The sequence below is a fragment of the Microchirus variegatus genome (assembly GCF_963457635.1).
Source record: "Microchirus variegatus genome assembly, chromosome: 20".
Lineage (NCBI taxonomy): Eukaryota > Metazoa > Chordata > Actinopteri > Pleuronectiformes > Soleidae > Microchirus > Microchirus variegatus.
The window spans coordinates 18,381,171-18,399,218 of record NC_139821.1 but is presented as its reverse complement, the minus strand read 5'-3'; the positions used below and the strand labels follow the sequence as shown (position 1 = coordinate 18,399,218).

The window sequence follows — 18,048 nt, the reverse complement described above, 5'->3', positions numbered from 1 at the left end:
GTAGAGCTCTCTCCTATCTCCTGAACTGTTAGTGATGTCCTGTATGTGCTCTCTTCTCCCTCAGGTATAGTCAATGTGTTGTATCTGTTGTGCGCTGCCCTGACGGAACACAAGATCCTCTTCCTGTCCAGCAGTTATCAGAGACTAACAGACGCCTGCCGTGGACTTCTGGCCATCATGTTCCCCCTCAAATACAGGTGTGTTTCTACCCGTGCTCTGTCAGTACTGTCTTCTCTCATTGTTTTAGCAGCTGATGTGAAAAATCTCTACTGTTCATTTTGTTTTCAGCTTCACCTACATTCCCATCCTACCAGGAAAACTGCTAGAGGTGCTGAGCACTCCCACTCCCTTCATCATCGGTGTCAATTCATTCTTCCGCTCCGAAACACAAGAACTGGTATGTTCTCATCTCAGTGCTCCAGGAGCTTGATGCCTCATATACACAGTTTGCTTCCATCCCCTAGTATTCAACACATACAGATGCGACTTTAGTTTGGATTTTTACACACTACAGTCATTTTTTTGCCTCTCAGTCTGCTATAAGACATTATAGTATTATTGTGAAACACTCAAACTACCAGAATTATAGAATGGCCACTGTGGTTAATTTTTATATATGTTTTTACAAAAGCTGAGCCTTGTTGTGGGCTGTTTTTCTTCTTCTCTATGGGACAAGAATATTTGTTTTTGGAGAATTGTGTCTTTGAAATGGCTAGTACAAATGTGTTCTTAACAGCTTCATAGTTCAAGGTGTAAAACAGGGGTGTCCAAACCTTTTCTAAAGAAAGCCAGATTTGATAATGTGAAGATTCCCCTGTAGTCAGACTCTGGTTCAAAAAGTACAACTCCTACCAGCTGAGCTAATGGGGACAACACATGACCAGGGCCAATTTTCTGTCCCAGTCTGTCCCTGGCCATAAATAATACATTATTACTACAAACTTCATGTTTGATTAGACTCCCAGTCTGAACACAAATTCGTAGCATTTTTCCCCTATTGGCAACAGGACGTAGCTTTACTCATTCGCTCACATTGTTCGATCTACTTCAGAATTGACATGTTTGATAACAACTCGCCTTTATCTACGGACAATAATTTGGACTTTTCTGTCTTGTGCTCAGTTGGACGTGATCATCGCCGACCTGGATGGTGGTACGGTGACCACCCCAGAGTGTGTCCACATCTCCCTGCTGCCTGAACCGCTCCTTCAGCAGACCCAGACTGCGCTGTCCATGGTAAGAGCTGAACACTCAGAAAAGTCTGTGTGTATCATGTTTTTGTCAAGTAAATATCACAATATCATAACTAAATGAATGCATTCCTTGCAGCTCACATTAAAGGTCCGATTATGTAACATTTAGGGCTAATAACTGTTGTATAATTAAAAGTAGATTTTTTTTTGGGGGGGGTTCTCAGCTGTAGAAAAAATACTTTTATTTTCCACTTTAGGAAAGGGCCTTTCTTGCAAGCCACCATTAATCGTTAGTTGCAGCCCTAGTGCCCTAGCTGTTTTAAGAACTGCTGCCACATTAATAATGTAGCATCACATTGTGTTTTCTCTTTACACTAGCTGCAGTCTTTGTCTTTCTATAAACAGATGTGTGTTAAAGTGTGACTGACTTAGTGGGGCAAAAAATGAGCAAGGAACAAAAGTCCAATAAAATATTAATATGATAACTCTGTGTGCTTCCTGACCTATAACCTAGATACTTGTGTTGTGTTTGTTGCTCTGTAAAGCTGTCAAAGATAAATTGACTAGATTGTGGTCCTGTGTCCTCAGTCAGCAGATCTGTGCATGTTAACTTCAGGTTGCAGAGTTGTATCTTTAACTGAGCAGATGAGGTTGTGATGATATTAAATACATTAACAGACTCTGAAGTATCAGTCAGGCTGATCTGACACAGGAACAGAAGTGCAGGCTTGGAAATCTGATCAGCTGCGTGAAGGTTGCAAATAATCATGATGGTGTTGTTTGTTGGACAGCAACCATGAGTCATGGCTTAGCTGCTCGGCTCTTCTTACAGTTAGCTCTGATGTCCATGTAATAGCCCTGTAACCAAAGGCTTATCCCAGGAGATAGACTTTGCTCTGGTTTGATCCCAACTAAATTGTGTAATACTTGTGTAATACTTGTGTGCAGCGACGACAAATTATCTGTCTGTCTAAAAAAAATAAGTATGTTCATATGACATTAGAATAAATGTAATTGTTGTGTTATTCTGACTTAAGTGGTGCCACTGGCGGGAGCCTGCATCTTTCCAGTGGTTCAGGATTTCATAATCTTTAAAATGATGTTATTTAAAATACTTGTTTTCCACCTAAAATGTGTTCAGTGTCTTCTTTCATGACTGATGGTGGATTCATGTTGCAGATTTTGGATCCAGAGCTGGAAATTGCTGATCATGCCTTCCCCCCACTGTCCACACAACCGTCTGCACTTAAGATACAGGTAAGGAAACAACGTAAATAACAAACTGTCTAAAATACATATTTATACATTTTTAAGTGTTTTGAAATAGTCTGTCTTCTGTATTTTTGCTGTATTCCTGGTTTGGAGGTTAGGTCCACACTACCTTCAAATTTGGCCAGTACAGTCAACAGAGTATCACAGTATTAAAATGATGGTTCATAATCTTTGAAGAGTGGATATTTATGAGGAACTAACACATGCTTAATCACTGAACATCTGTGCTGATGCGTGCTGCTGGCGCTGAGACTCAGACGCTTGTCGTCACTGAAAATATGGCTGCCAGTGGAGAGACACATGGGAAACTAATTTGACCTACTTAACAAAAGGCTCACCTGATAAAATTGACACCTGCTTAAGTCTGCAAATCTTAAGAATATTTGCCACTTTATCTCACTGTTAATCATCTCTGTCCAACTGCAAACTGAAGTTTGGAAACCATCCACTCTCATCTTTTACTACCTCATTTGAAAATGTGGTGTTACGGGCGCACATTCAAATTAGGGATTTTAAACCCAGAAGTCATAACATAACAGGTGAACTTACTGATAGAGGCAGCAGAGAATGAAAAGCACTCCTGTGTGCCGTGATGCAAAAAAAGAGGAATTTGGTACAAGAAGTAAAGAGTTTACAAAGCAGCACAAGCTTTAGTTTCCAGTCGAAGAAAGCTGTCTAAGTATGAGGGAAATGTGGTGCTCCAGACTGGTTCGCTGGGAAATCAGCACTCATTATGTATTGATATATAAGGTTTTTCCACTTGTAAGAAGCTACTGTATCAGTCATATTATTGGGTATCCTTGGTTCCTGTGTTTTTTCTGTATACATAAGAAATGTAGAAACTTAGAAAATTAAGAATAAATGTGTCTGTCCAACTAGAGCATTTAAACATTATATTTTTGCTTTTCCACACAAAAACAATACAATCATGCAGAATTCAGAGCCTTTATTCTGTGTGAGTGTGTTGGTTTTTACTTGACTTGTGTGTGTTTCAGGATAAGGAGATCCGGGGAGTTTTCCTGTGGCTGTTCGCCAGGCTCTTCCAGGGATATCGCTGGTGTCTGCACATCATCCGCATTCACCCGGAACCAGTGATCCGCTTCCACAAGGTACTGGGAGATAACACAGCATAATATACACTAGGAACTCAGAATATAAGAGAATATTCAGATCAGCACTCACACATAAGAGACTGGTGCTAAGGTGTGCCCATTTCCACAGGCTGCCTTCCTGGGCCAGAGGGCACTGACAGAGGATGACTTCCTCATGAAGGTGTTAGACGGCATGGCATTTGCAGGTTTTGTGTCGGAGAGGGGGCCACCGTACAGAGCCACAGACCTATTTGATGATGTGAGTCTGCCAGAGTGTCATTTCTAAAAGGAAGACATATCTTTATTGTCATTATACTATAATTTGTTCTCTCTTTTGAAAGATACTAATATACAAGTGTAGAAAAATATTGTAGCCCCAGAGACTAACATTTCTGGGGCTGTTGAGATAAATGACCTCTGTTCTGTTCTCCACAGCTGGTAGCCAATGAGGTGGAGCGGATACGACAAGAGGAGGCGTGTCCACATAAAGTCATGAACCACATCAAGGAGCTGGCTGAGCAGCTCTTCAAAAACGTACGTTCAAACAAATCTCAACACTTTGGCCCTGCCTCTGTTTCAATGGCCTCCATTTTAACAATCTAATGAGAGAAATCCCTCTCCGTCGTAGCTCTGTCCAGCTTCTCCCATGTCTTTCTCCATATATCTGTTCCTCTGTTCCTTTAACAGTAGCTGGTTTTAATCAGCCTGGTTTATGTGCAGTGTCAAATCATGCACGGAAAACCTGGATAAAAGGTAAATAAGTGCAACAGAAACAGAAAATCATGTGACTGAAACCTCCCTCCAGCTCCTGCATTTCACTGAACTAGAGAATTATTAGAAATGGTGGACGAGGGACCACACGGTTAGCGTAGTGGTTGGCACTCTTGCCTGGTTGGAACAAGGGCCTTTCTGCAAGGAGATTGCATGTTCTCCCCGTGTGTGCGTGGGTTTTCTCCCGGTTCTCCGGCTTCCTCCCACAGTCCAAAAAACATGCAGATTTGGGGATTCGGTGAATTGGACACTCTAAATTGACTGTAGGTGTGAGCGTGGTCCCAGTAGATAATGGATGAATGAATGGGTGGACAAGAGTAGGAATGTGAGGACTGATCAAGAAACAACAACCTTCACTTAACCCATTGACGCCGGGAAAGCATTGCCGCATTTCTACCATTGACGCCGGGAGAGCAGCTGCGTGTTTTATTCTACCAGACGCCAGTAAAGCGGATTTGTACATTTTCGGGGGTATAAGGGTTCCTCGTGACATTGTTTTGAAATTACTTCGCGCAAACATGGAGGACTTTGACAGTGAAGAGATTTCTGAAGGCAGTGGTTTTGAGGAGTTTCTCGTCTTCGCTGATAACTTCGAACGCGCTGAACAAACCGACCGGGATTTATGGTTAAGACATAATTATGTTTGAAGACGACCAGGTCGGCGATAATGACGATAAATACCACCGTAATCGACGGAGTGTTTACAGTGGATTTACCTGCAGATGCCACAGCGCTGTAAGCACTATCAGACTGCTACAGTCATTACATGCTGTTCTTGTTCTTCACACTCCATCAGGACTAAATCAAGGCACTTTCACAAGTTGATATTACTTTATTTTCTTACTGTTTTTTAATTGAAAATAGTTATTCACTTTAATTTTACATTTTTGTATCTAAATAAACTCAATTTCACAGGAAAGCCACAGGTGTGAGGCTGAGAAATCAGTCATTTAGTAGCCATTGAAGCTCAGGTTTTAGAGACATTTATTCCAGGCGCTTCAGGCCTTAATGGGTTAATGCAAAAAGCAAATATTATTACAATAATAGATGGAAGCAGCAACGAAACATGACTATGTATTATTTGAATGATCAGGATGCACAGGATCTCACTGTGTTCACACCAAATGAGATTGAGATTACTCACAAAATAAAGTAGAAAATGAAAAACATTACGTTAACCGCAAACTTTTCTTCTGCTGTGACTTACTCAAAGATGTCGCGTAACGACAGGGGATGGAAAATGTGGTCAAACTTTGCAAAACATTGTAATGCAAACCCAGCTAAGATTCTTTATGTCTCTCTCCTTTCCTGCAGGAGAATCCTTACCCTGCTGTGGCGATGCACAAAGTCCAGCGGCCATCAGAAAACAAGCAGAACACTGCTCTGGTTCAGACTCTCTTCCCTGCGCTAGACGAGGTTTCGGTGCAGCTCTTCATCGACCACGCCAACGCCAAGCTCAATACCGCACCTCCCGTGGTCAAGGTGGAGCTGAAAGGCATGGTGCCATCCGGGCCTGCACTGGGTGAGCTGAGGAGGAGAAGTCTGCCTGTGTTGCTGTGTGAAGTAGCATTTAGCCATTAATACTGTTCTTAGCTTGTGGAATAATGTCCTTTCTTCTACGACACCAAGTGGAAAGACTTTTAAGTAATACATTTCACAAAATGACGGAGACTGATTGAGTTTACTGATTTAAGTAAGAAAGGATAATAATTTAAAAAACATATGTAGATGTAAATATGAGATTACATGTTTGATTTCCTGAAAATGACATCATGAATGTGCAAAATCACACATTTTAAACCCAAACACATTTGTCGTGTGATTGAATCATTAACTGAAAAAATTATCAAATCTCTAATGGCACTTAGATATTTTCCCCATATTGTTCAACCCTTGACTGTTCTACATGTTCTGCTGTCATAAATGTGGAGTCAGAGCAGTCTCTACTGGAGAGACTGTATGATGACACACATTTACATTTGGGCCACAACAATATATACATGAGACATTGGATACCCATATATCTGCTGTGTATCTATATTTCAAGCCAATTTATTGACTAGACTCTACATAGAGATATTACAGCACTTTTTGAATGGGAATTCTGGTATTTTTTCTGGCACTTTATAAATGTGGGTGTGTATGTGAATAGTGCTTACAAAAAGTTTAATAATTGGTCCAGTAGATTGCCTTGGACATTACCCTATCTCTAATATTGGTAGGGACAATCTGCCTTTTGTCACATTGGCTGCCGAGAGCAGGCGATGTGCTGTTCTGACAACACAATGATTCGGTGTCCCCACCAGTCTTGTAACCAAACCTACGCCCTTGCTTACAATAACAGTCCTAGCCATTTATTGGCGATAACTCTGGAAATGTATATCCACTTCCTCGTAATGAATGTGGTTATGTTTAGGCACCAAAAGCACATGGTTAGGGATAGTAAAAGAGAGTGACGCTATTGCCACGTAAGATTACATTAATAAACATACCAGAATTCCCCTTTAAGCAGTAGGTCAGATTAAGTCAGCACTGTAATCGACTTGAAGACCAGAAGAAAGATGAATAGTGTTGACAAGGCAACTGAAACTGTTCTGAACTCCTTTTAAAAGTTCAAGATGAGTTTCTTTGATAAAACCTAAAAACACCAAGTTGATTCTCTGCCCTTCTGTCTCGGACTTCCCGTGTGAACTTTTCATGCAGACAATGAGTCTCTCACAGTGTGTGTTTAATGGTTTGAGTTCAAAACAGCAGTGATGAATGAGTGTCCGTTTCCCGGCTCTCTGCAGGAGACGTAGTGGACAGAAACAGCAACGTGATGGCTAACAGCGCCCGCAGGCTGGAGGTGGTCAGGAACTGCATCACGTACATCTTCGAGAACAAGATGCTGGAGGCAAAGAAGGTGAGAGTGATGCATCTCTGCGGAGTTTTAATGTGCTTGACTAAATTGCATTCACATGAAAAAGAATGAAAAAAACTCTGGTTTTTTTGTATTAGCAACACAACTTTACCTGAAAGAAAGCAAAACATGGGAAGCTTCCATTTCCTTCTCTAGAGCTTGATTTATTGGAAGACATTGTTCGTTTGGTTTACATTGTTTTGGATTTTTGGACTCTTAAAGAATTCTGTCATTAACACAGTAAAGCCAAAGTTATTTGTTCAGAAAAGGTGATTTGTTAATTTATAAGACCAGAGCGTCTATAGTTGGCACTGCTGCTTTGTAGAATTCACATGGGTTTTTTTTAATAATGATGTAAAACTGAGAATGTTCTCTCTTGCTTATTTACTCTCTGATTTAATTTGTTGTTTTTTGACCGGCCTGTGTTTATGATTCAGATATTGTTTGTCTTTTCGTCTCTCCCTGTGTTCAGCTCATGCCAGCTGTGCTGCGGGCGTTAAAGGGTCGAGCAGCCCGGGTTTGTTTGACCCAGGAGCTCAATCAGCATGTCCTACAGAACCGAGCTGTGCTGGACGACCAGCAGTTTGACTACATCGTCCGCATGATGAACTGCACCTTACAGGTGAGCCTTGAAAACACTGGAGCAACAGCACAAGACACAATATTAGAGATCATTTTTGGTTGATTAGAAAACAGATTAGATTAAGACAGGGCCAGCACATTTTAGGTCTGCAATAGGCATGAGCTGATCCACTTATCAGTATTGTTATTGGTCTGATACAGGTCAAAATCATTGGATTTTACCATCAAAACTCAAAAGATGTTTAGTTTGTCCGTTGTTGGGGTTTGTAAAAACATGTCTGAGTTGATGAAAAACAACATTGGTGTTTGTTGTTGTGATTATTCTACCTTTAATTTCTACCACATACAAGATATCATTTTATGTACCTACACAGCAATAGGTGTTAGGTAATCAGGGCTGTAACTAATGATTATCATCATCACTGAAGTTGTTATTTTAGTCGGTAAATTGTTAGGAAATGTTGATCAGCATTTCCGAAACATCAAACTGACAACACTCTCAAATGTCTTGTATTCATAAACCAAAAGTATTCCATTTATTGCAATAGAGGAGCAAATAATCTAGAATGTATTTCTATTAGAGTGATTTAATTTTATTAAATAAAAACACAGAAACGGATTAATCGCTTATCAAAATAGTTGTTGATTAACTTGGTTATGATTAAAAGTGTCTCTGATCTCGTGTGACGTGCTGCTCTTCTGTGTTTTGGTAGGACTGTTCACATATGGATGAGCACGGCATTGCAGCTGCTCTGCTTCCATTGGTCACAGCTTTCTGCAGAGTAAGTTCATCATCAAAGTATTTTCACATCCCACATATTCAGCTTTCACAACTGAAAACCTCACACAATCAGAACCTTGCGACAATACTTTTGTAATGCATAGAGTAAAAAAAATCTCTTCTTTGACAGAAACTCGGCGCAGGCATCACTCAGTTTGCCTACAGCTGTGTACAGGAGCACACGGTATGGACCAACATGCAGTTCTGGGAGGCCATGTTCTACAGTGATGTCCAGAACCACATCAGAGCTCTATACCTGGAGACAGACGATGGAGACGAGCAGAAGAACTCTGTGAGCACTGACACATCTGTCACATAATATACTGCACTGAAAACAGAAATCACGTTCTTATGTTGTGACAGTAAAGAAAAGATCCACAGCTTTAATCAATAATGTCTCCTTTGATTTTTGTGTCAGGAGCCGCAGGATGGCTCAGGGAGTGGTAGGAAAATCAGTGCGCTGGAGCTGGCGTCAGAACAGAACAGACTGTGGCCGACGCTCGGCAAGGAAATGCAGACGGAGCGCGTGCAGAAGGAGGAGAGCACGGTGTTCAGCCAGGCTATTCACTACGCCAACAGGATGAGCTACCTGCTGCTGCCACTGGACACCAGCAAGAACCGCCTGCTGAGGAACACAGGCCTGGGAGAGGTGGAAAGTGTGAGCAACAGCTACGTCACAAACAGGTACACGCAGCTTCAGAGGGACTTATAGGGATAGTTCAGGTGGTTTTATAAGGTACTGACACAACACTGAAAACTCCTCACTGAAAACTGAAGTTTGTGTTGTTTTAAAAGCCACTCAGTCTCAGCACCAAAGTTCATAGAGAAAATCAGTGATTCCAGTTCCTTTGTTCATATTTACCTCAGTGATGCAATCATACCAAATGCAGCAGTGGTCGACCTACAGCGTTTTTTCCATGGATTTTGGTGTGTTTGATGGAGTGGTTTACAAACTTCAGTGTAACAGTGAGATGTAGGGGTGGGGGAAAAAATCGATTCACATAGGAATCGCGATTCTAAATATCCGCGATTCTCAGTCGATTGATAAACTTCATAAATCGATTTTTGAAAAAAAAAAAAAATATATACATATACATATATATATATTTTTTATTTTTTTCTTAAGTTTCTATTTTGAAAAATCACACAAAACACCAGTTTGTGTTATTTGTGTACAGTTTATTTTTGTCACTACTGGGAGAAAAAAGGCAGCTAGCCTAAGCTTTTATTTATGCAAGCTATTTTTTTGTACAGTAAGTAAGTTTGTATTTGTTTTGTCTTAAATTTGCCTTTGTGTGGTCACATTATCTTATACAAACTGTATTGTTTTGATGCCATAATTTGCTTGAACACACTATGCATTGCATCAACTTTTGAATCGAGAATCGTATGAATCGAGAATCGTATGAATTGAATCGTGACCCTAAGAATCGGAATCGAATCGTGAACCACCCAAAGATTCACATCCCTAGATAAATGACGATCTTATTCAACGAAACCTCAAAAATCCGGAATTATCACTTTAAAGGAATTACACTGAAACCAAAAGAGAGCTAATAATATGATTTATGTAGACAATGAATTAATTTATCCTAATAACCTCTGGATTATGATGATTATGATGATGATGCCAAACGTCAGCACCAGGGATCAAGATGTTTGTCTAAAGTCTTTTGTTTTACGGTCTTGTAGTATTGCAGGCAGCATGGCGGAGAGCTACGACACAGAGAGCGGCTTTGAAGATGCTGAGAGCTCAGACGTGGCTAACTCTGTGGTGCGCTTCATCAACCGCTTTGTTGACAAAGTGTGTAATGAAAGTGGTGTGACCAATGAGCACCTTAAGGCTCTCCATACCATGATACCAGGTACAGAAGCACCTATGATCTCACTTTTTTCGACAGAGAGCAGCACACCAAGCATTATCTCCGTCTCTCTGTCTTCATCCCTCTGTCTTTGTCCCTCCAGATATCGTTCAGATGCACATTGAGACGTTGGACGCAGTCCACAGGGAGAGTAAGAGACTGCCTCCAATCCAAAAGGTAACCAATTCCTATTTTTACATCCCACTGGACAAAGGCCATACAGAACCCCAGCCTGCCCTGCCCACTCCCCTCTCCACCAATCCTTACAGCTCAGGCTCACAGTACCACTTCAGGTACGTCTGTCCACCAGAGACAGAGCCGTAACTCACAGCACGCCTGAGCATGCTCGGTGTTTGGTCTCTGGGCCTCAGTGGATGTCAGAATGGCTCTTGTGACTCCATGAGGCCTTCAGACATGGAGTGCCTTTGGTGTGACGGGTGTTGTTAATCCTGCGTGCTGTGTTCTCTAGAGGGACAGAGGCCATATTGAGCTTTAGTCCACATGTTTTGTTATGGCACCTAAGATTTCAACATAATTCGGCTCAGCTCTGGGTTTTTGAAACTCCATGTGAGCAGATTTGTCATTATTCCCCCCTTGTTTTGCTCTCACAGTGTCATGTCACCATTTCCCTTTGCAACATGCACATGCTGCTCTTCATATCCTAAGCATGTAAGGATCAGTTTGACGTGGTTTGACTGCTCTGTATTTATAGCTGCTGGAGCAGATAATGTGTGTGGCATCAGGTGTTGTGAAACTCATTACTACATTGTAATTTGCATTTTCAGACAATTTAACAAATTAATCAAAACAAGTTTTCTGCGATTAATCAATTTATTTTGATCTTAAATCTGCAGTGCATAACTTTTATAGATAAGCAAATGTTACGTCTTAATCAAAATTAGATAAGTCTATCAGCTCTCTGTGTTTCTTAGAATAGCGGTGTTTTAAATCTTGTTTTGCCCTGTGACAATCAAGCATTGTGCAAAGGAAGTCATCTGTTTTACGTCAGTACAGTCAGAGGCAAGGTGGAAGCACAATAGCAACATAGCGCTAGCAAAGCGAGATAACTGCTTCAGGTTTGAGTATGTATGAAAACACCAAAAAGCTCCCACAAAAGTTTAAAAAAAATTGAGTCTACTGCTGCAAAATCCCAGTCGATGTTTTTAAGATTGTTAAGTCTTTTTTAATTAATTTACAGTTCAGCATTGTTCAGCTTGATCCTTGTGTCAGGGGTCTCCGGAGCACAGACTCAGTCTCATTCAGTCACATACAGCGGCAATTTATGCAGCTCGCCGGTGGCGATCAGTGGTGCTGTCCTTAAGTCTTTTTAGCTGATTTACAGTTCAGCACTGTTCGGCTCGTACGTCTCTTCCTGTGACGGCGCTCTCGCTGTTTTCCATGCACGCTGCCATGGCAAGAGAGCTAGTGGGGGAGGGGAGGGGATGGGAGCTGAGAGAGTGCAGGAAAAATCAGAAAAAACGATTTTCATTTTTTTAACATCATCCAAACAAATAAATCCAATTTCGATTTAAAATCCGTTAACCGCCCAGCCCTAGTTTCTATTTTTTAACAGTAAGGTGTAACTGTGACACCACTGTAAAGCCCAATGTTCTTTTTTAAGAGCAGTGAGCTGTGTGTGCTCAAATGTCTTCATCTTTTCCATATAATGTGCATATTTGTGACACACTGGTTGCTACTACTGTAGGTAAAGTGTAAGATGTTTAGCCATCATCAAAGATTGTCAGTCAGTCACTTCGTGATGTAAGCAAAACCCAACCAAACTTCCCTTTCCTTCATGGACACAGAATGTGAAATTTCACACATTTGGATTTCTCTGTTTTCAGCTTTAGATTTTCTTCTCACTGCTGCACCATTAATGATTCCTGTTTGTCTCTATGCAGCCAAAGCTCCTGAGGCCGACTCTGTTGCTGGGAGAGGAGCTAGTGATGGAAGGCATGCGGGTCCACCTGATTCCAGACGGTCGCGATGAGGCCACGGGTCTTATGGGAGGTCCGCCACTGCTCCCCGCAGAGGGAGCCATCTTCCTCACTACCTATCGACTCATCTTCAAGGGCACGCCTACAGACCCACTGGGTGAGACGTGACATGAGACAATTTAATGACATGAGACAATTGAAGTTTGTCGAAGGTTTGGCTGGAATAGTAATGATATTGTATCTCCCTTATAAAGACAGTGGTGAATTTATATTGAGGAAAGTAGACCACTGCTGGATCTGACGGACAAGTCAACTTTGTTTCTGTTGTGCATTTAAAAAAGTGCTTATAGGTTTAAAGGCACAACAACGAGGTACAACAAGAACATCATTTGATTTTAAAAAGGAAAAATTAAAAAAGCCCAGTCAAGCAGTGTTTAAGTTGGAATGCCATTCATCATCAATGGTCATAGCCAGGCTCTGTTTGAGTTCATAGGTTGTAAAATGTCCTGTCAGAGCTGATTTATTGGTTAAAACAATTAGTCAGCCTCTAATTCTCACATTATTTTACAGACACCATTCAGATCTGTAAATCCTCTAAACCCAGCTCTTTATCTGTGTCATTTGTCCACAGTGGGTGAGCAGGTGGTCACTCGCTCGTTCCCAATAGCCTCTCTGACCAAGGAGAAGAGGATCTCAGTCAATTTATCCATTGACCAGTTTGTCCAGGAGGGGCTGCAGTTACGCTCCTGCACCTTCCAGGTAAAATTCAAACCCCCCTCCTTTTCCTCTTCCTTTCCTTGCTCTTCATTTCTCTGACCCCACTCTTCTGTGTGTGTGTGTGACTGCAGCTCATGAAGATTGCGTTTGATGAGGAGGTTGCATCAGACTTGGCAGAGGTTTTCAGGAAGCACTTACACAAGCTGCGGTATCCTCAGCACGTCCAGGGCACCTTTGCCTTCACTGTGGGTCAGAGCGGAAAAATGGTGGTGGAGCACAAGACCAAGGACAAGAACCAGTCCCTTAAGTAAGAAACTGTGAATGACTTTGTCACTATTCAAAATTCATTTTCTGATGATGTCAACATCAGCATTACTGTTAAGGGCTGTTAATGACAGTTTGTCACATTACTCGTTACATTCAACTCCATCACATCATGTTGGTAAAGCACAGAGCAGACATTCTCAGAAGGTGATCCTTCACATCTGTAATATCAGCTCAGTTTACAACTGTTAGCTGTTTTAGGCTCATATTTCCAATATTGATCAAGGTCACCAAATGTTCACCTCTTGCTGATTTTTTTAGACTGTGTCTCTCCTGACTAAATGGTCTTATGAGGGCACCATATATCATCAATCATGTCTGAGAGCGTGACCTTCAATTCTCTGTTACACTACAGTAGGAACAAGAAAGTTACTGAAACTACTGTGCATCTTCTAAAAGCCTGAGATTGGCCATTGCTTGCATTGTTATGGTCAGGCTGTTGGCTCCAAGATCAACAGTTTTTTTTATAATGGTAAGAGATGAAGAAAAAAATATGATAAAATGCCACTGATTATGTATTTTATTTTTATTCATGTATAATAATTGTTCTGGTCTCAGGAAAAAATGTATGCATCACCTAACATAAAACCACTCCATGTGTTTTTAACTCCTTATAACATAGAGGTGGACTGAGGAATCATCCAAAACATCAAAAGTTGTCTGTAGAGATTATCAAGCTTTTCTTCTTATTCTGGGAAGGAAACTGAAAGAAGTGTTGTTGTTTTTTTGTTTTTTTTGCCAATTAACATCAGGAAGAAAACATTTAGACATACACTTATAGTTAATCACCTATAAATGCAAATAGTGCACATTTAAAGTTTCACTTCTATCTACTGTAAGGTCAAAAGTTTGACCTTGTTGTGCTCTGTTCATGAATATGATGTCCTGAGAAAATGTCGCTCTTCCCTTTTTTTCCCCACCATCATTTAGATGAGATTTAGAACTTCAGTGTCATCTTTCAGTAATAACGTTTAGCAACACGTTTATTTGTAAATCACTTCAGGCAGAATGTGATATAATTTGCCATCACTGGTTGCGTTCTAATACAGTTTTAGTTTCCTGTCGGTGTCATTCATTTAGTTTCCTCTTTATTCAAAGTCTTAGCAACCGACTCTCTGTACCCTACCAACCCTGTGACCACACACTCCTCTTTCTTTTCTGGAGAATGGACGGAGCATGAGAGAGGCCTTTGAATAATTCATCAGTGGAAAATGTGGCAGCTGCTTTATCAGTCTTGTTTTTGTGAGTGGGTTGGCTAATGAAAAAAAACCTTCCATTCAAACACATTTCTTCCAAATCTGGCCCTGTGGCATGCTGAAGCAGGAGCACACCAGCTCATTGTCAGCTGGAGTTTTAGATGGCTTCAAATCTAAATACACCGTTTGTGAGAAGACTCAGCAGGAAGTGGATGTCCAGCAGCTTCCAGTCACATACTGCACACAGTCAAAATGTTCAACTTCTTCATCCTCCCGCCTTGTTTTCAGGACGCTTTCCAAGAACCTGGTGAAGACTGCCAAAAGGACCATAGGTCGGCAGTATGTGACCAGGAAGAAGTATTCTCCGCCCACATGGGAAAACAGGAGCAGTTTCCAGTCAGAGTTGGATGAGGATGAAATCTCAGGTAACCAATCCCTGCTCAAATATCTGCATGGCGGTTTGACACACAGCAAACTCCAATTCCTCCTTCATCCATTTCAACTCAACAGTGTTAAAAACAGTTCAAATCTTTTCAAGCCTGACATGTCAGCTGACACAAGCAACTACTTGGTCACTTTAGCCGTTATCAGAGCTTCTATAAGCCCCATTCACACAAAAATTAGCATATTTTAACCTGCTTAAAAGGCACTTGACAGTTCTTTTTCCACCTGCACTGTCTTACGTTGAAAAAGATAAGCTTCTTTAAATTAGAGTGTTATCCTGGGTCTTGTCCCAGGGATGGGCAGGAAATTGTAAATGATTGCATTTATAAAAACAAATATTTCAGTGGTAGTAATCATCTAGGTTGTGGCCTTTAATTGTGTTTGATGAAATGTACAAGATTTCTTGAAAGCATTTTAAAGGTGCCCCTCTAAACACACATTAGATTACACAGAAGTGATGAAATTTACTTTGAATGCATCTCGTTAGCTGCTGTCATTAGCTCAACACACTGTGACATACATACATACAAACTAGCTTTAAACTTTAACCTGTTTCAGTATTTTATATGCTGAATGTCAGTTTGCAGAAATGTAGCATAACGTGTCTGAAAACTACTTGACAGTTCTCTTTTATGAATGAGGACCATGCAGTGAGCTCTCCTGTGTCTCCACAGTATCAGAGGAGGTGGACCAGCAGAGCTCCCTCACCCTCTCCTCCACCATCCGCTCATCAGACAGACAAACCATGAGCAACGTGGTGGAGCGCGCATGCTGTCGTGACTACCAGCGCCTGGGTCTGGGCACGCTCAGTAACAGCCTGACACGTTCCAAGAACGAGCCCTTCAGGATATCCACCGTCAACCGCATGTACACTGTCTGCAGGAGGTGAGAGACCTACAGGAGTCACAGAGAGAGGAGGTGTGGAATGTAGATGGATAGTGGCTCCTCAGTGTTTAACACACTGTTTTTTGTGTACATGTGTGTGTTTCACAGTTACCCTGGCCTGCTAATAGTGCCTCAGAGCATCCCAGACACAACCATCCAGAGAATCAGTCGGTGCTACCGACAGAATCGCTTCCCAGTGGTTTGTTGGAGGAATTCAAGAACCAAGGCCGTCCTCCTGCGCTCCGCAGGCCTCCACGCCAAGGGTGTCGTAGGCTTCTTCAAGTCGCCAAACGCCCCTTCTGCAGGTAAAAAAAAATATATAACATAATAAAACTGTACTTGGATGTTCTTTTTTATGAGTGATAATAAAAGCGAAACCTAATAAAATCATAATCTTGCCGTGTTTTGCCTAATAATATATAAGTCACTTTTCTGCACCACAAAATAGAATCCCACAATGACACACAACTTACTGATGAAGGCAGCTGTGGATCAACAACTCCTGTGTGCTGTGATGTAAAATCACTGATTTTCTCCATGCACTCTGGTGTAGGGTGTGAGGCATTTACTAAACAATACCAACTGCAGTTTTTAGTTGGAAAAGCTGGTTTATGAGTGAAATAAAGAGCTCAATTATATTGTAGATTTAAGCAGGCATAGACTTTATAAGGTGTTAAGTTTCATTTTCATTAAGGGCTGGTTCCTGGTGCTGGGATCATGCACTGCAAAGACTCACTTCAAACAGACTTGAACTATCCCTCTAAGACACAAGCTGTGTAAATCTACCTGCTACTAAATAATCCTATTGTGTGTTTATCGTGTGTTTCTGTCATCAGTGCCCTCACAGGCAGAGTCCACCAGTCTGGAGCAGGAGAAATACATGCAGGCCATCATCAGCTCCATGCCTTCATACAGCGAGAGCAGCGGCAGGAACACACTCAGCGGCTTCACCTCCACACACATGAACACTTCCGGTGGGTGAATTAACACACTGCACTCGTTCACTTGTGCCAAAATCCCAGGGTTCACTTGAAGTGAGATAACTTTCTCGTTGTTCACACAGACTCATCAGATAAGCTGAGGCAGCCAAAGATTGGTGCTCTGATGAAACAGGTGATGGGCACCAAGGAGGATGTTCCTGGAACCTTCAGCAGAGGAGGTGAGGCATTATTTAGAGCCTACATGCTGCTCCTGAGGCATAATCTAGTTCATCACAGTCCTGCTTTCAAAACGAAATGTGTGTGTGTGTGCGTTTGTGCGTGTGTGAGAAACCATCCTCCATTGTGTGGGCATGTTGGTTAACGGGCCATCTTTGTCATTTGACCTCAGCTCTGGGTCAAAGGGCGAAAGTCATCTCCCTCTCTCAGCCCAAAGTGTCTGGCAAGGCCAGGAATCCTCCCAGAGGTACAGTAGGCCACGCCCCCTAACCCCACGCCTTTTCCTACTCTCCTGTCTAACCAATCAGATCTCTTTAACAGTAGCATCAGTGTGTCTGGGGTGATCCATGTAAGTGTGATGTCTACTGCAGACTAACGGTCTGTTTGGTGTTGCTGTCTATCACAGAGCTCAGCTGTTGTTTGATTGAGAGAGTGAGTGTGAGAGAGTGCATGTTACCGCAGCTCTGCTATCTGACGTTTATTGTTCCCCGTTTGATTCCTGTGAAACAGAGTGACATCATCGTGTAGCTGTCACTCAGCTTAGGTGTAGCAGACTGGACTGGGTAGTTGTCGATCATCTCTGCCTGTGTTTAGCAGCATGGTTGTTTGTAGCTGTGGGTGTTTTCCTCTACACATCAGTGTGTGTCAAATTCTGAACACTTTGAAATGATTCTTTAAAGGCTGTTTAACATGAGTGACACTTCCACATTGTTTCACTTGTGTTGAGATGGAATGAAACGGCTGCTTCATCCACGTGTGTGTATGAATTTCAGGGAAATGGGGCAGTATCCGAGGCACCGGGCGTCTAAGTGCCTACAACCCAGACGTGGGGACGCGTCTGGCTAGTAAAGAGTCCCCTCAGGCTAATGGAGGCCCCAGCGAGGCGTTGTTCCTCCGCCAGCAGAAGGCCTATCTCTACATCATCGGAGACAAGGCC

At 41.8% G+C, this 18,048-nt stretch overlaps 1 protein-coding gene across 1 annotated transcript in view; it reads left to right on the top strand.

Moving 5' to 3' along the window:
• The window catches only part of sbf1 (SET binding factor 1), a 68,588-nt gene that overhangs the window by 36,770 nt on the left and 13,770 nt on the right, over window positions 1–18,048 (top strand). Inside the window, exons 9-33 of the mRNA XM_083907407.1 lie at window positions 65–197; window positions 289–397; window positions 1,123–1,236; window positions 2,373–2,450; window positions 3,461–3,574; window positions 3,687–3,815; window positions 3,992–4,090; window positions 5,642–5,849; window positions 7,117–7,229; window positions 7,699–7,848; window positions 8,522–8,590; window positions 8,720–8,881; window positions 9,008–9,273; window positions 10,282–10,454; window positions 10,555–10,628; window positions 12,353–12,545; window positions 13,020–13,147; window positions 13,237–13,412; window positions 14,914–15,050; window positions 15,744–15,954; window positions 16,063–16,259; window positions 16,791–16,928; window positions 17,018–17,113; window positions 17,284–17,358; window positions 17,885–18,048. The exon at window positions 17,885–18,048 is cut by the window's right edge and continues 9 nt beyond it. Coding sequence (XP_083763533.1) covers window positions 65–197; window positions 289–397; window positions 1,123–1,236; window positions 2,373–2,450; window positions 3,461–3,574; window positions 3,687–3,815; window positions 3,992–4,090; window positions 5,642–5,849; window positions 7,117–7,229; window positions 7,699–7,848; window positions 8,522–8,590; window positions 8,720–8,881; window positions 9,008–9,273; window positions 10,282–10,454; window positions 10,555–10,628; window positions 12,353–12,545; window positions 13,020–13,147; window positions 13,237–13,412; window positions 14,914–15,050; window positions 15,744–15,954; window positions 16,063–16,259; window positions 16,791–16,928; window positions 17,018–17,113; window positions 17,284–17,358; window positions 17,885–18,048 — 3,506 coding nt within the window. The remainder of the gene's footprint in view (window positions 1–64; window positions 198–288; window positions 398–1,122; window positions 1,237–2,372; window positions 2,451–3,460; window positions 3,575–3,686; window positions 3,816–3,991; window positions 4,091–5,641; window positions 5,850–7,116; window positions 7,230–7,698; window positions 7,849–8,521; window positions 8,591–8,719; window positions 8,882–9,007; window positions 9,274–10,281; window positions 10,455–10,554; window positions 10,629–12,352; window positions 12,546–13,019; window positions 13,148–13,236; window positions 13,413–14,913; window positions 15,051–15,743; window positions 15,955–16,062; window positions 16,260–16,790; window positions 16,929–17,017; window positions 17,114–17,283; window positions 17,359–17,884) is intronic.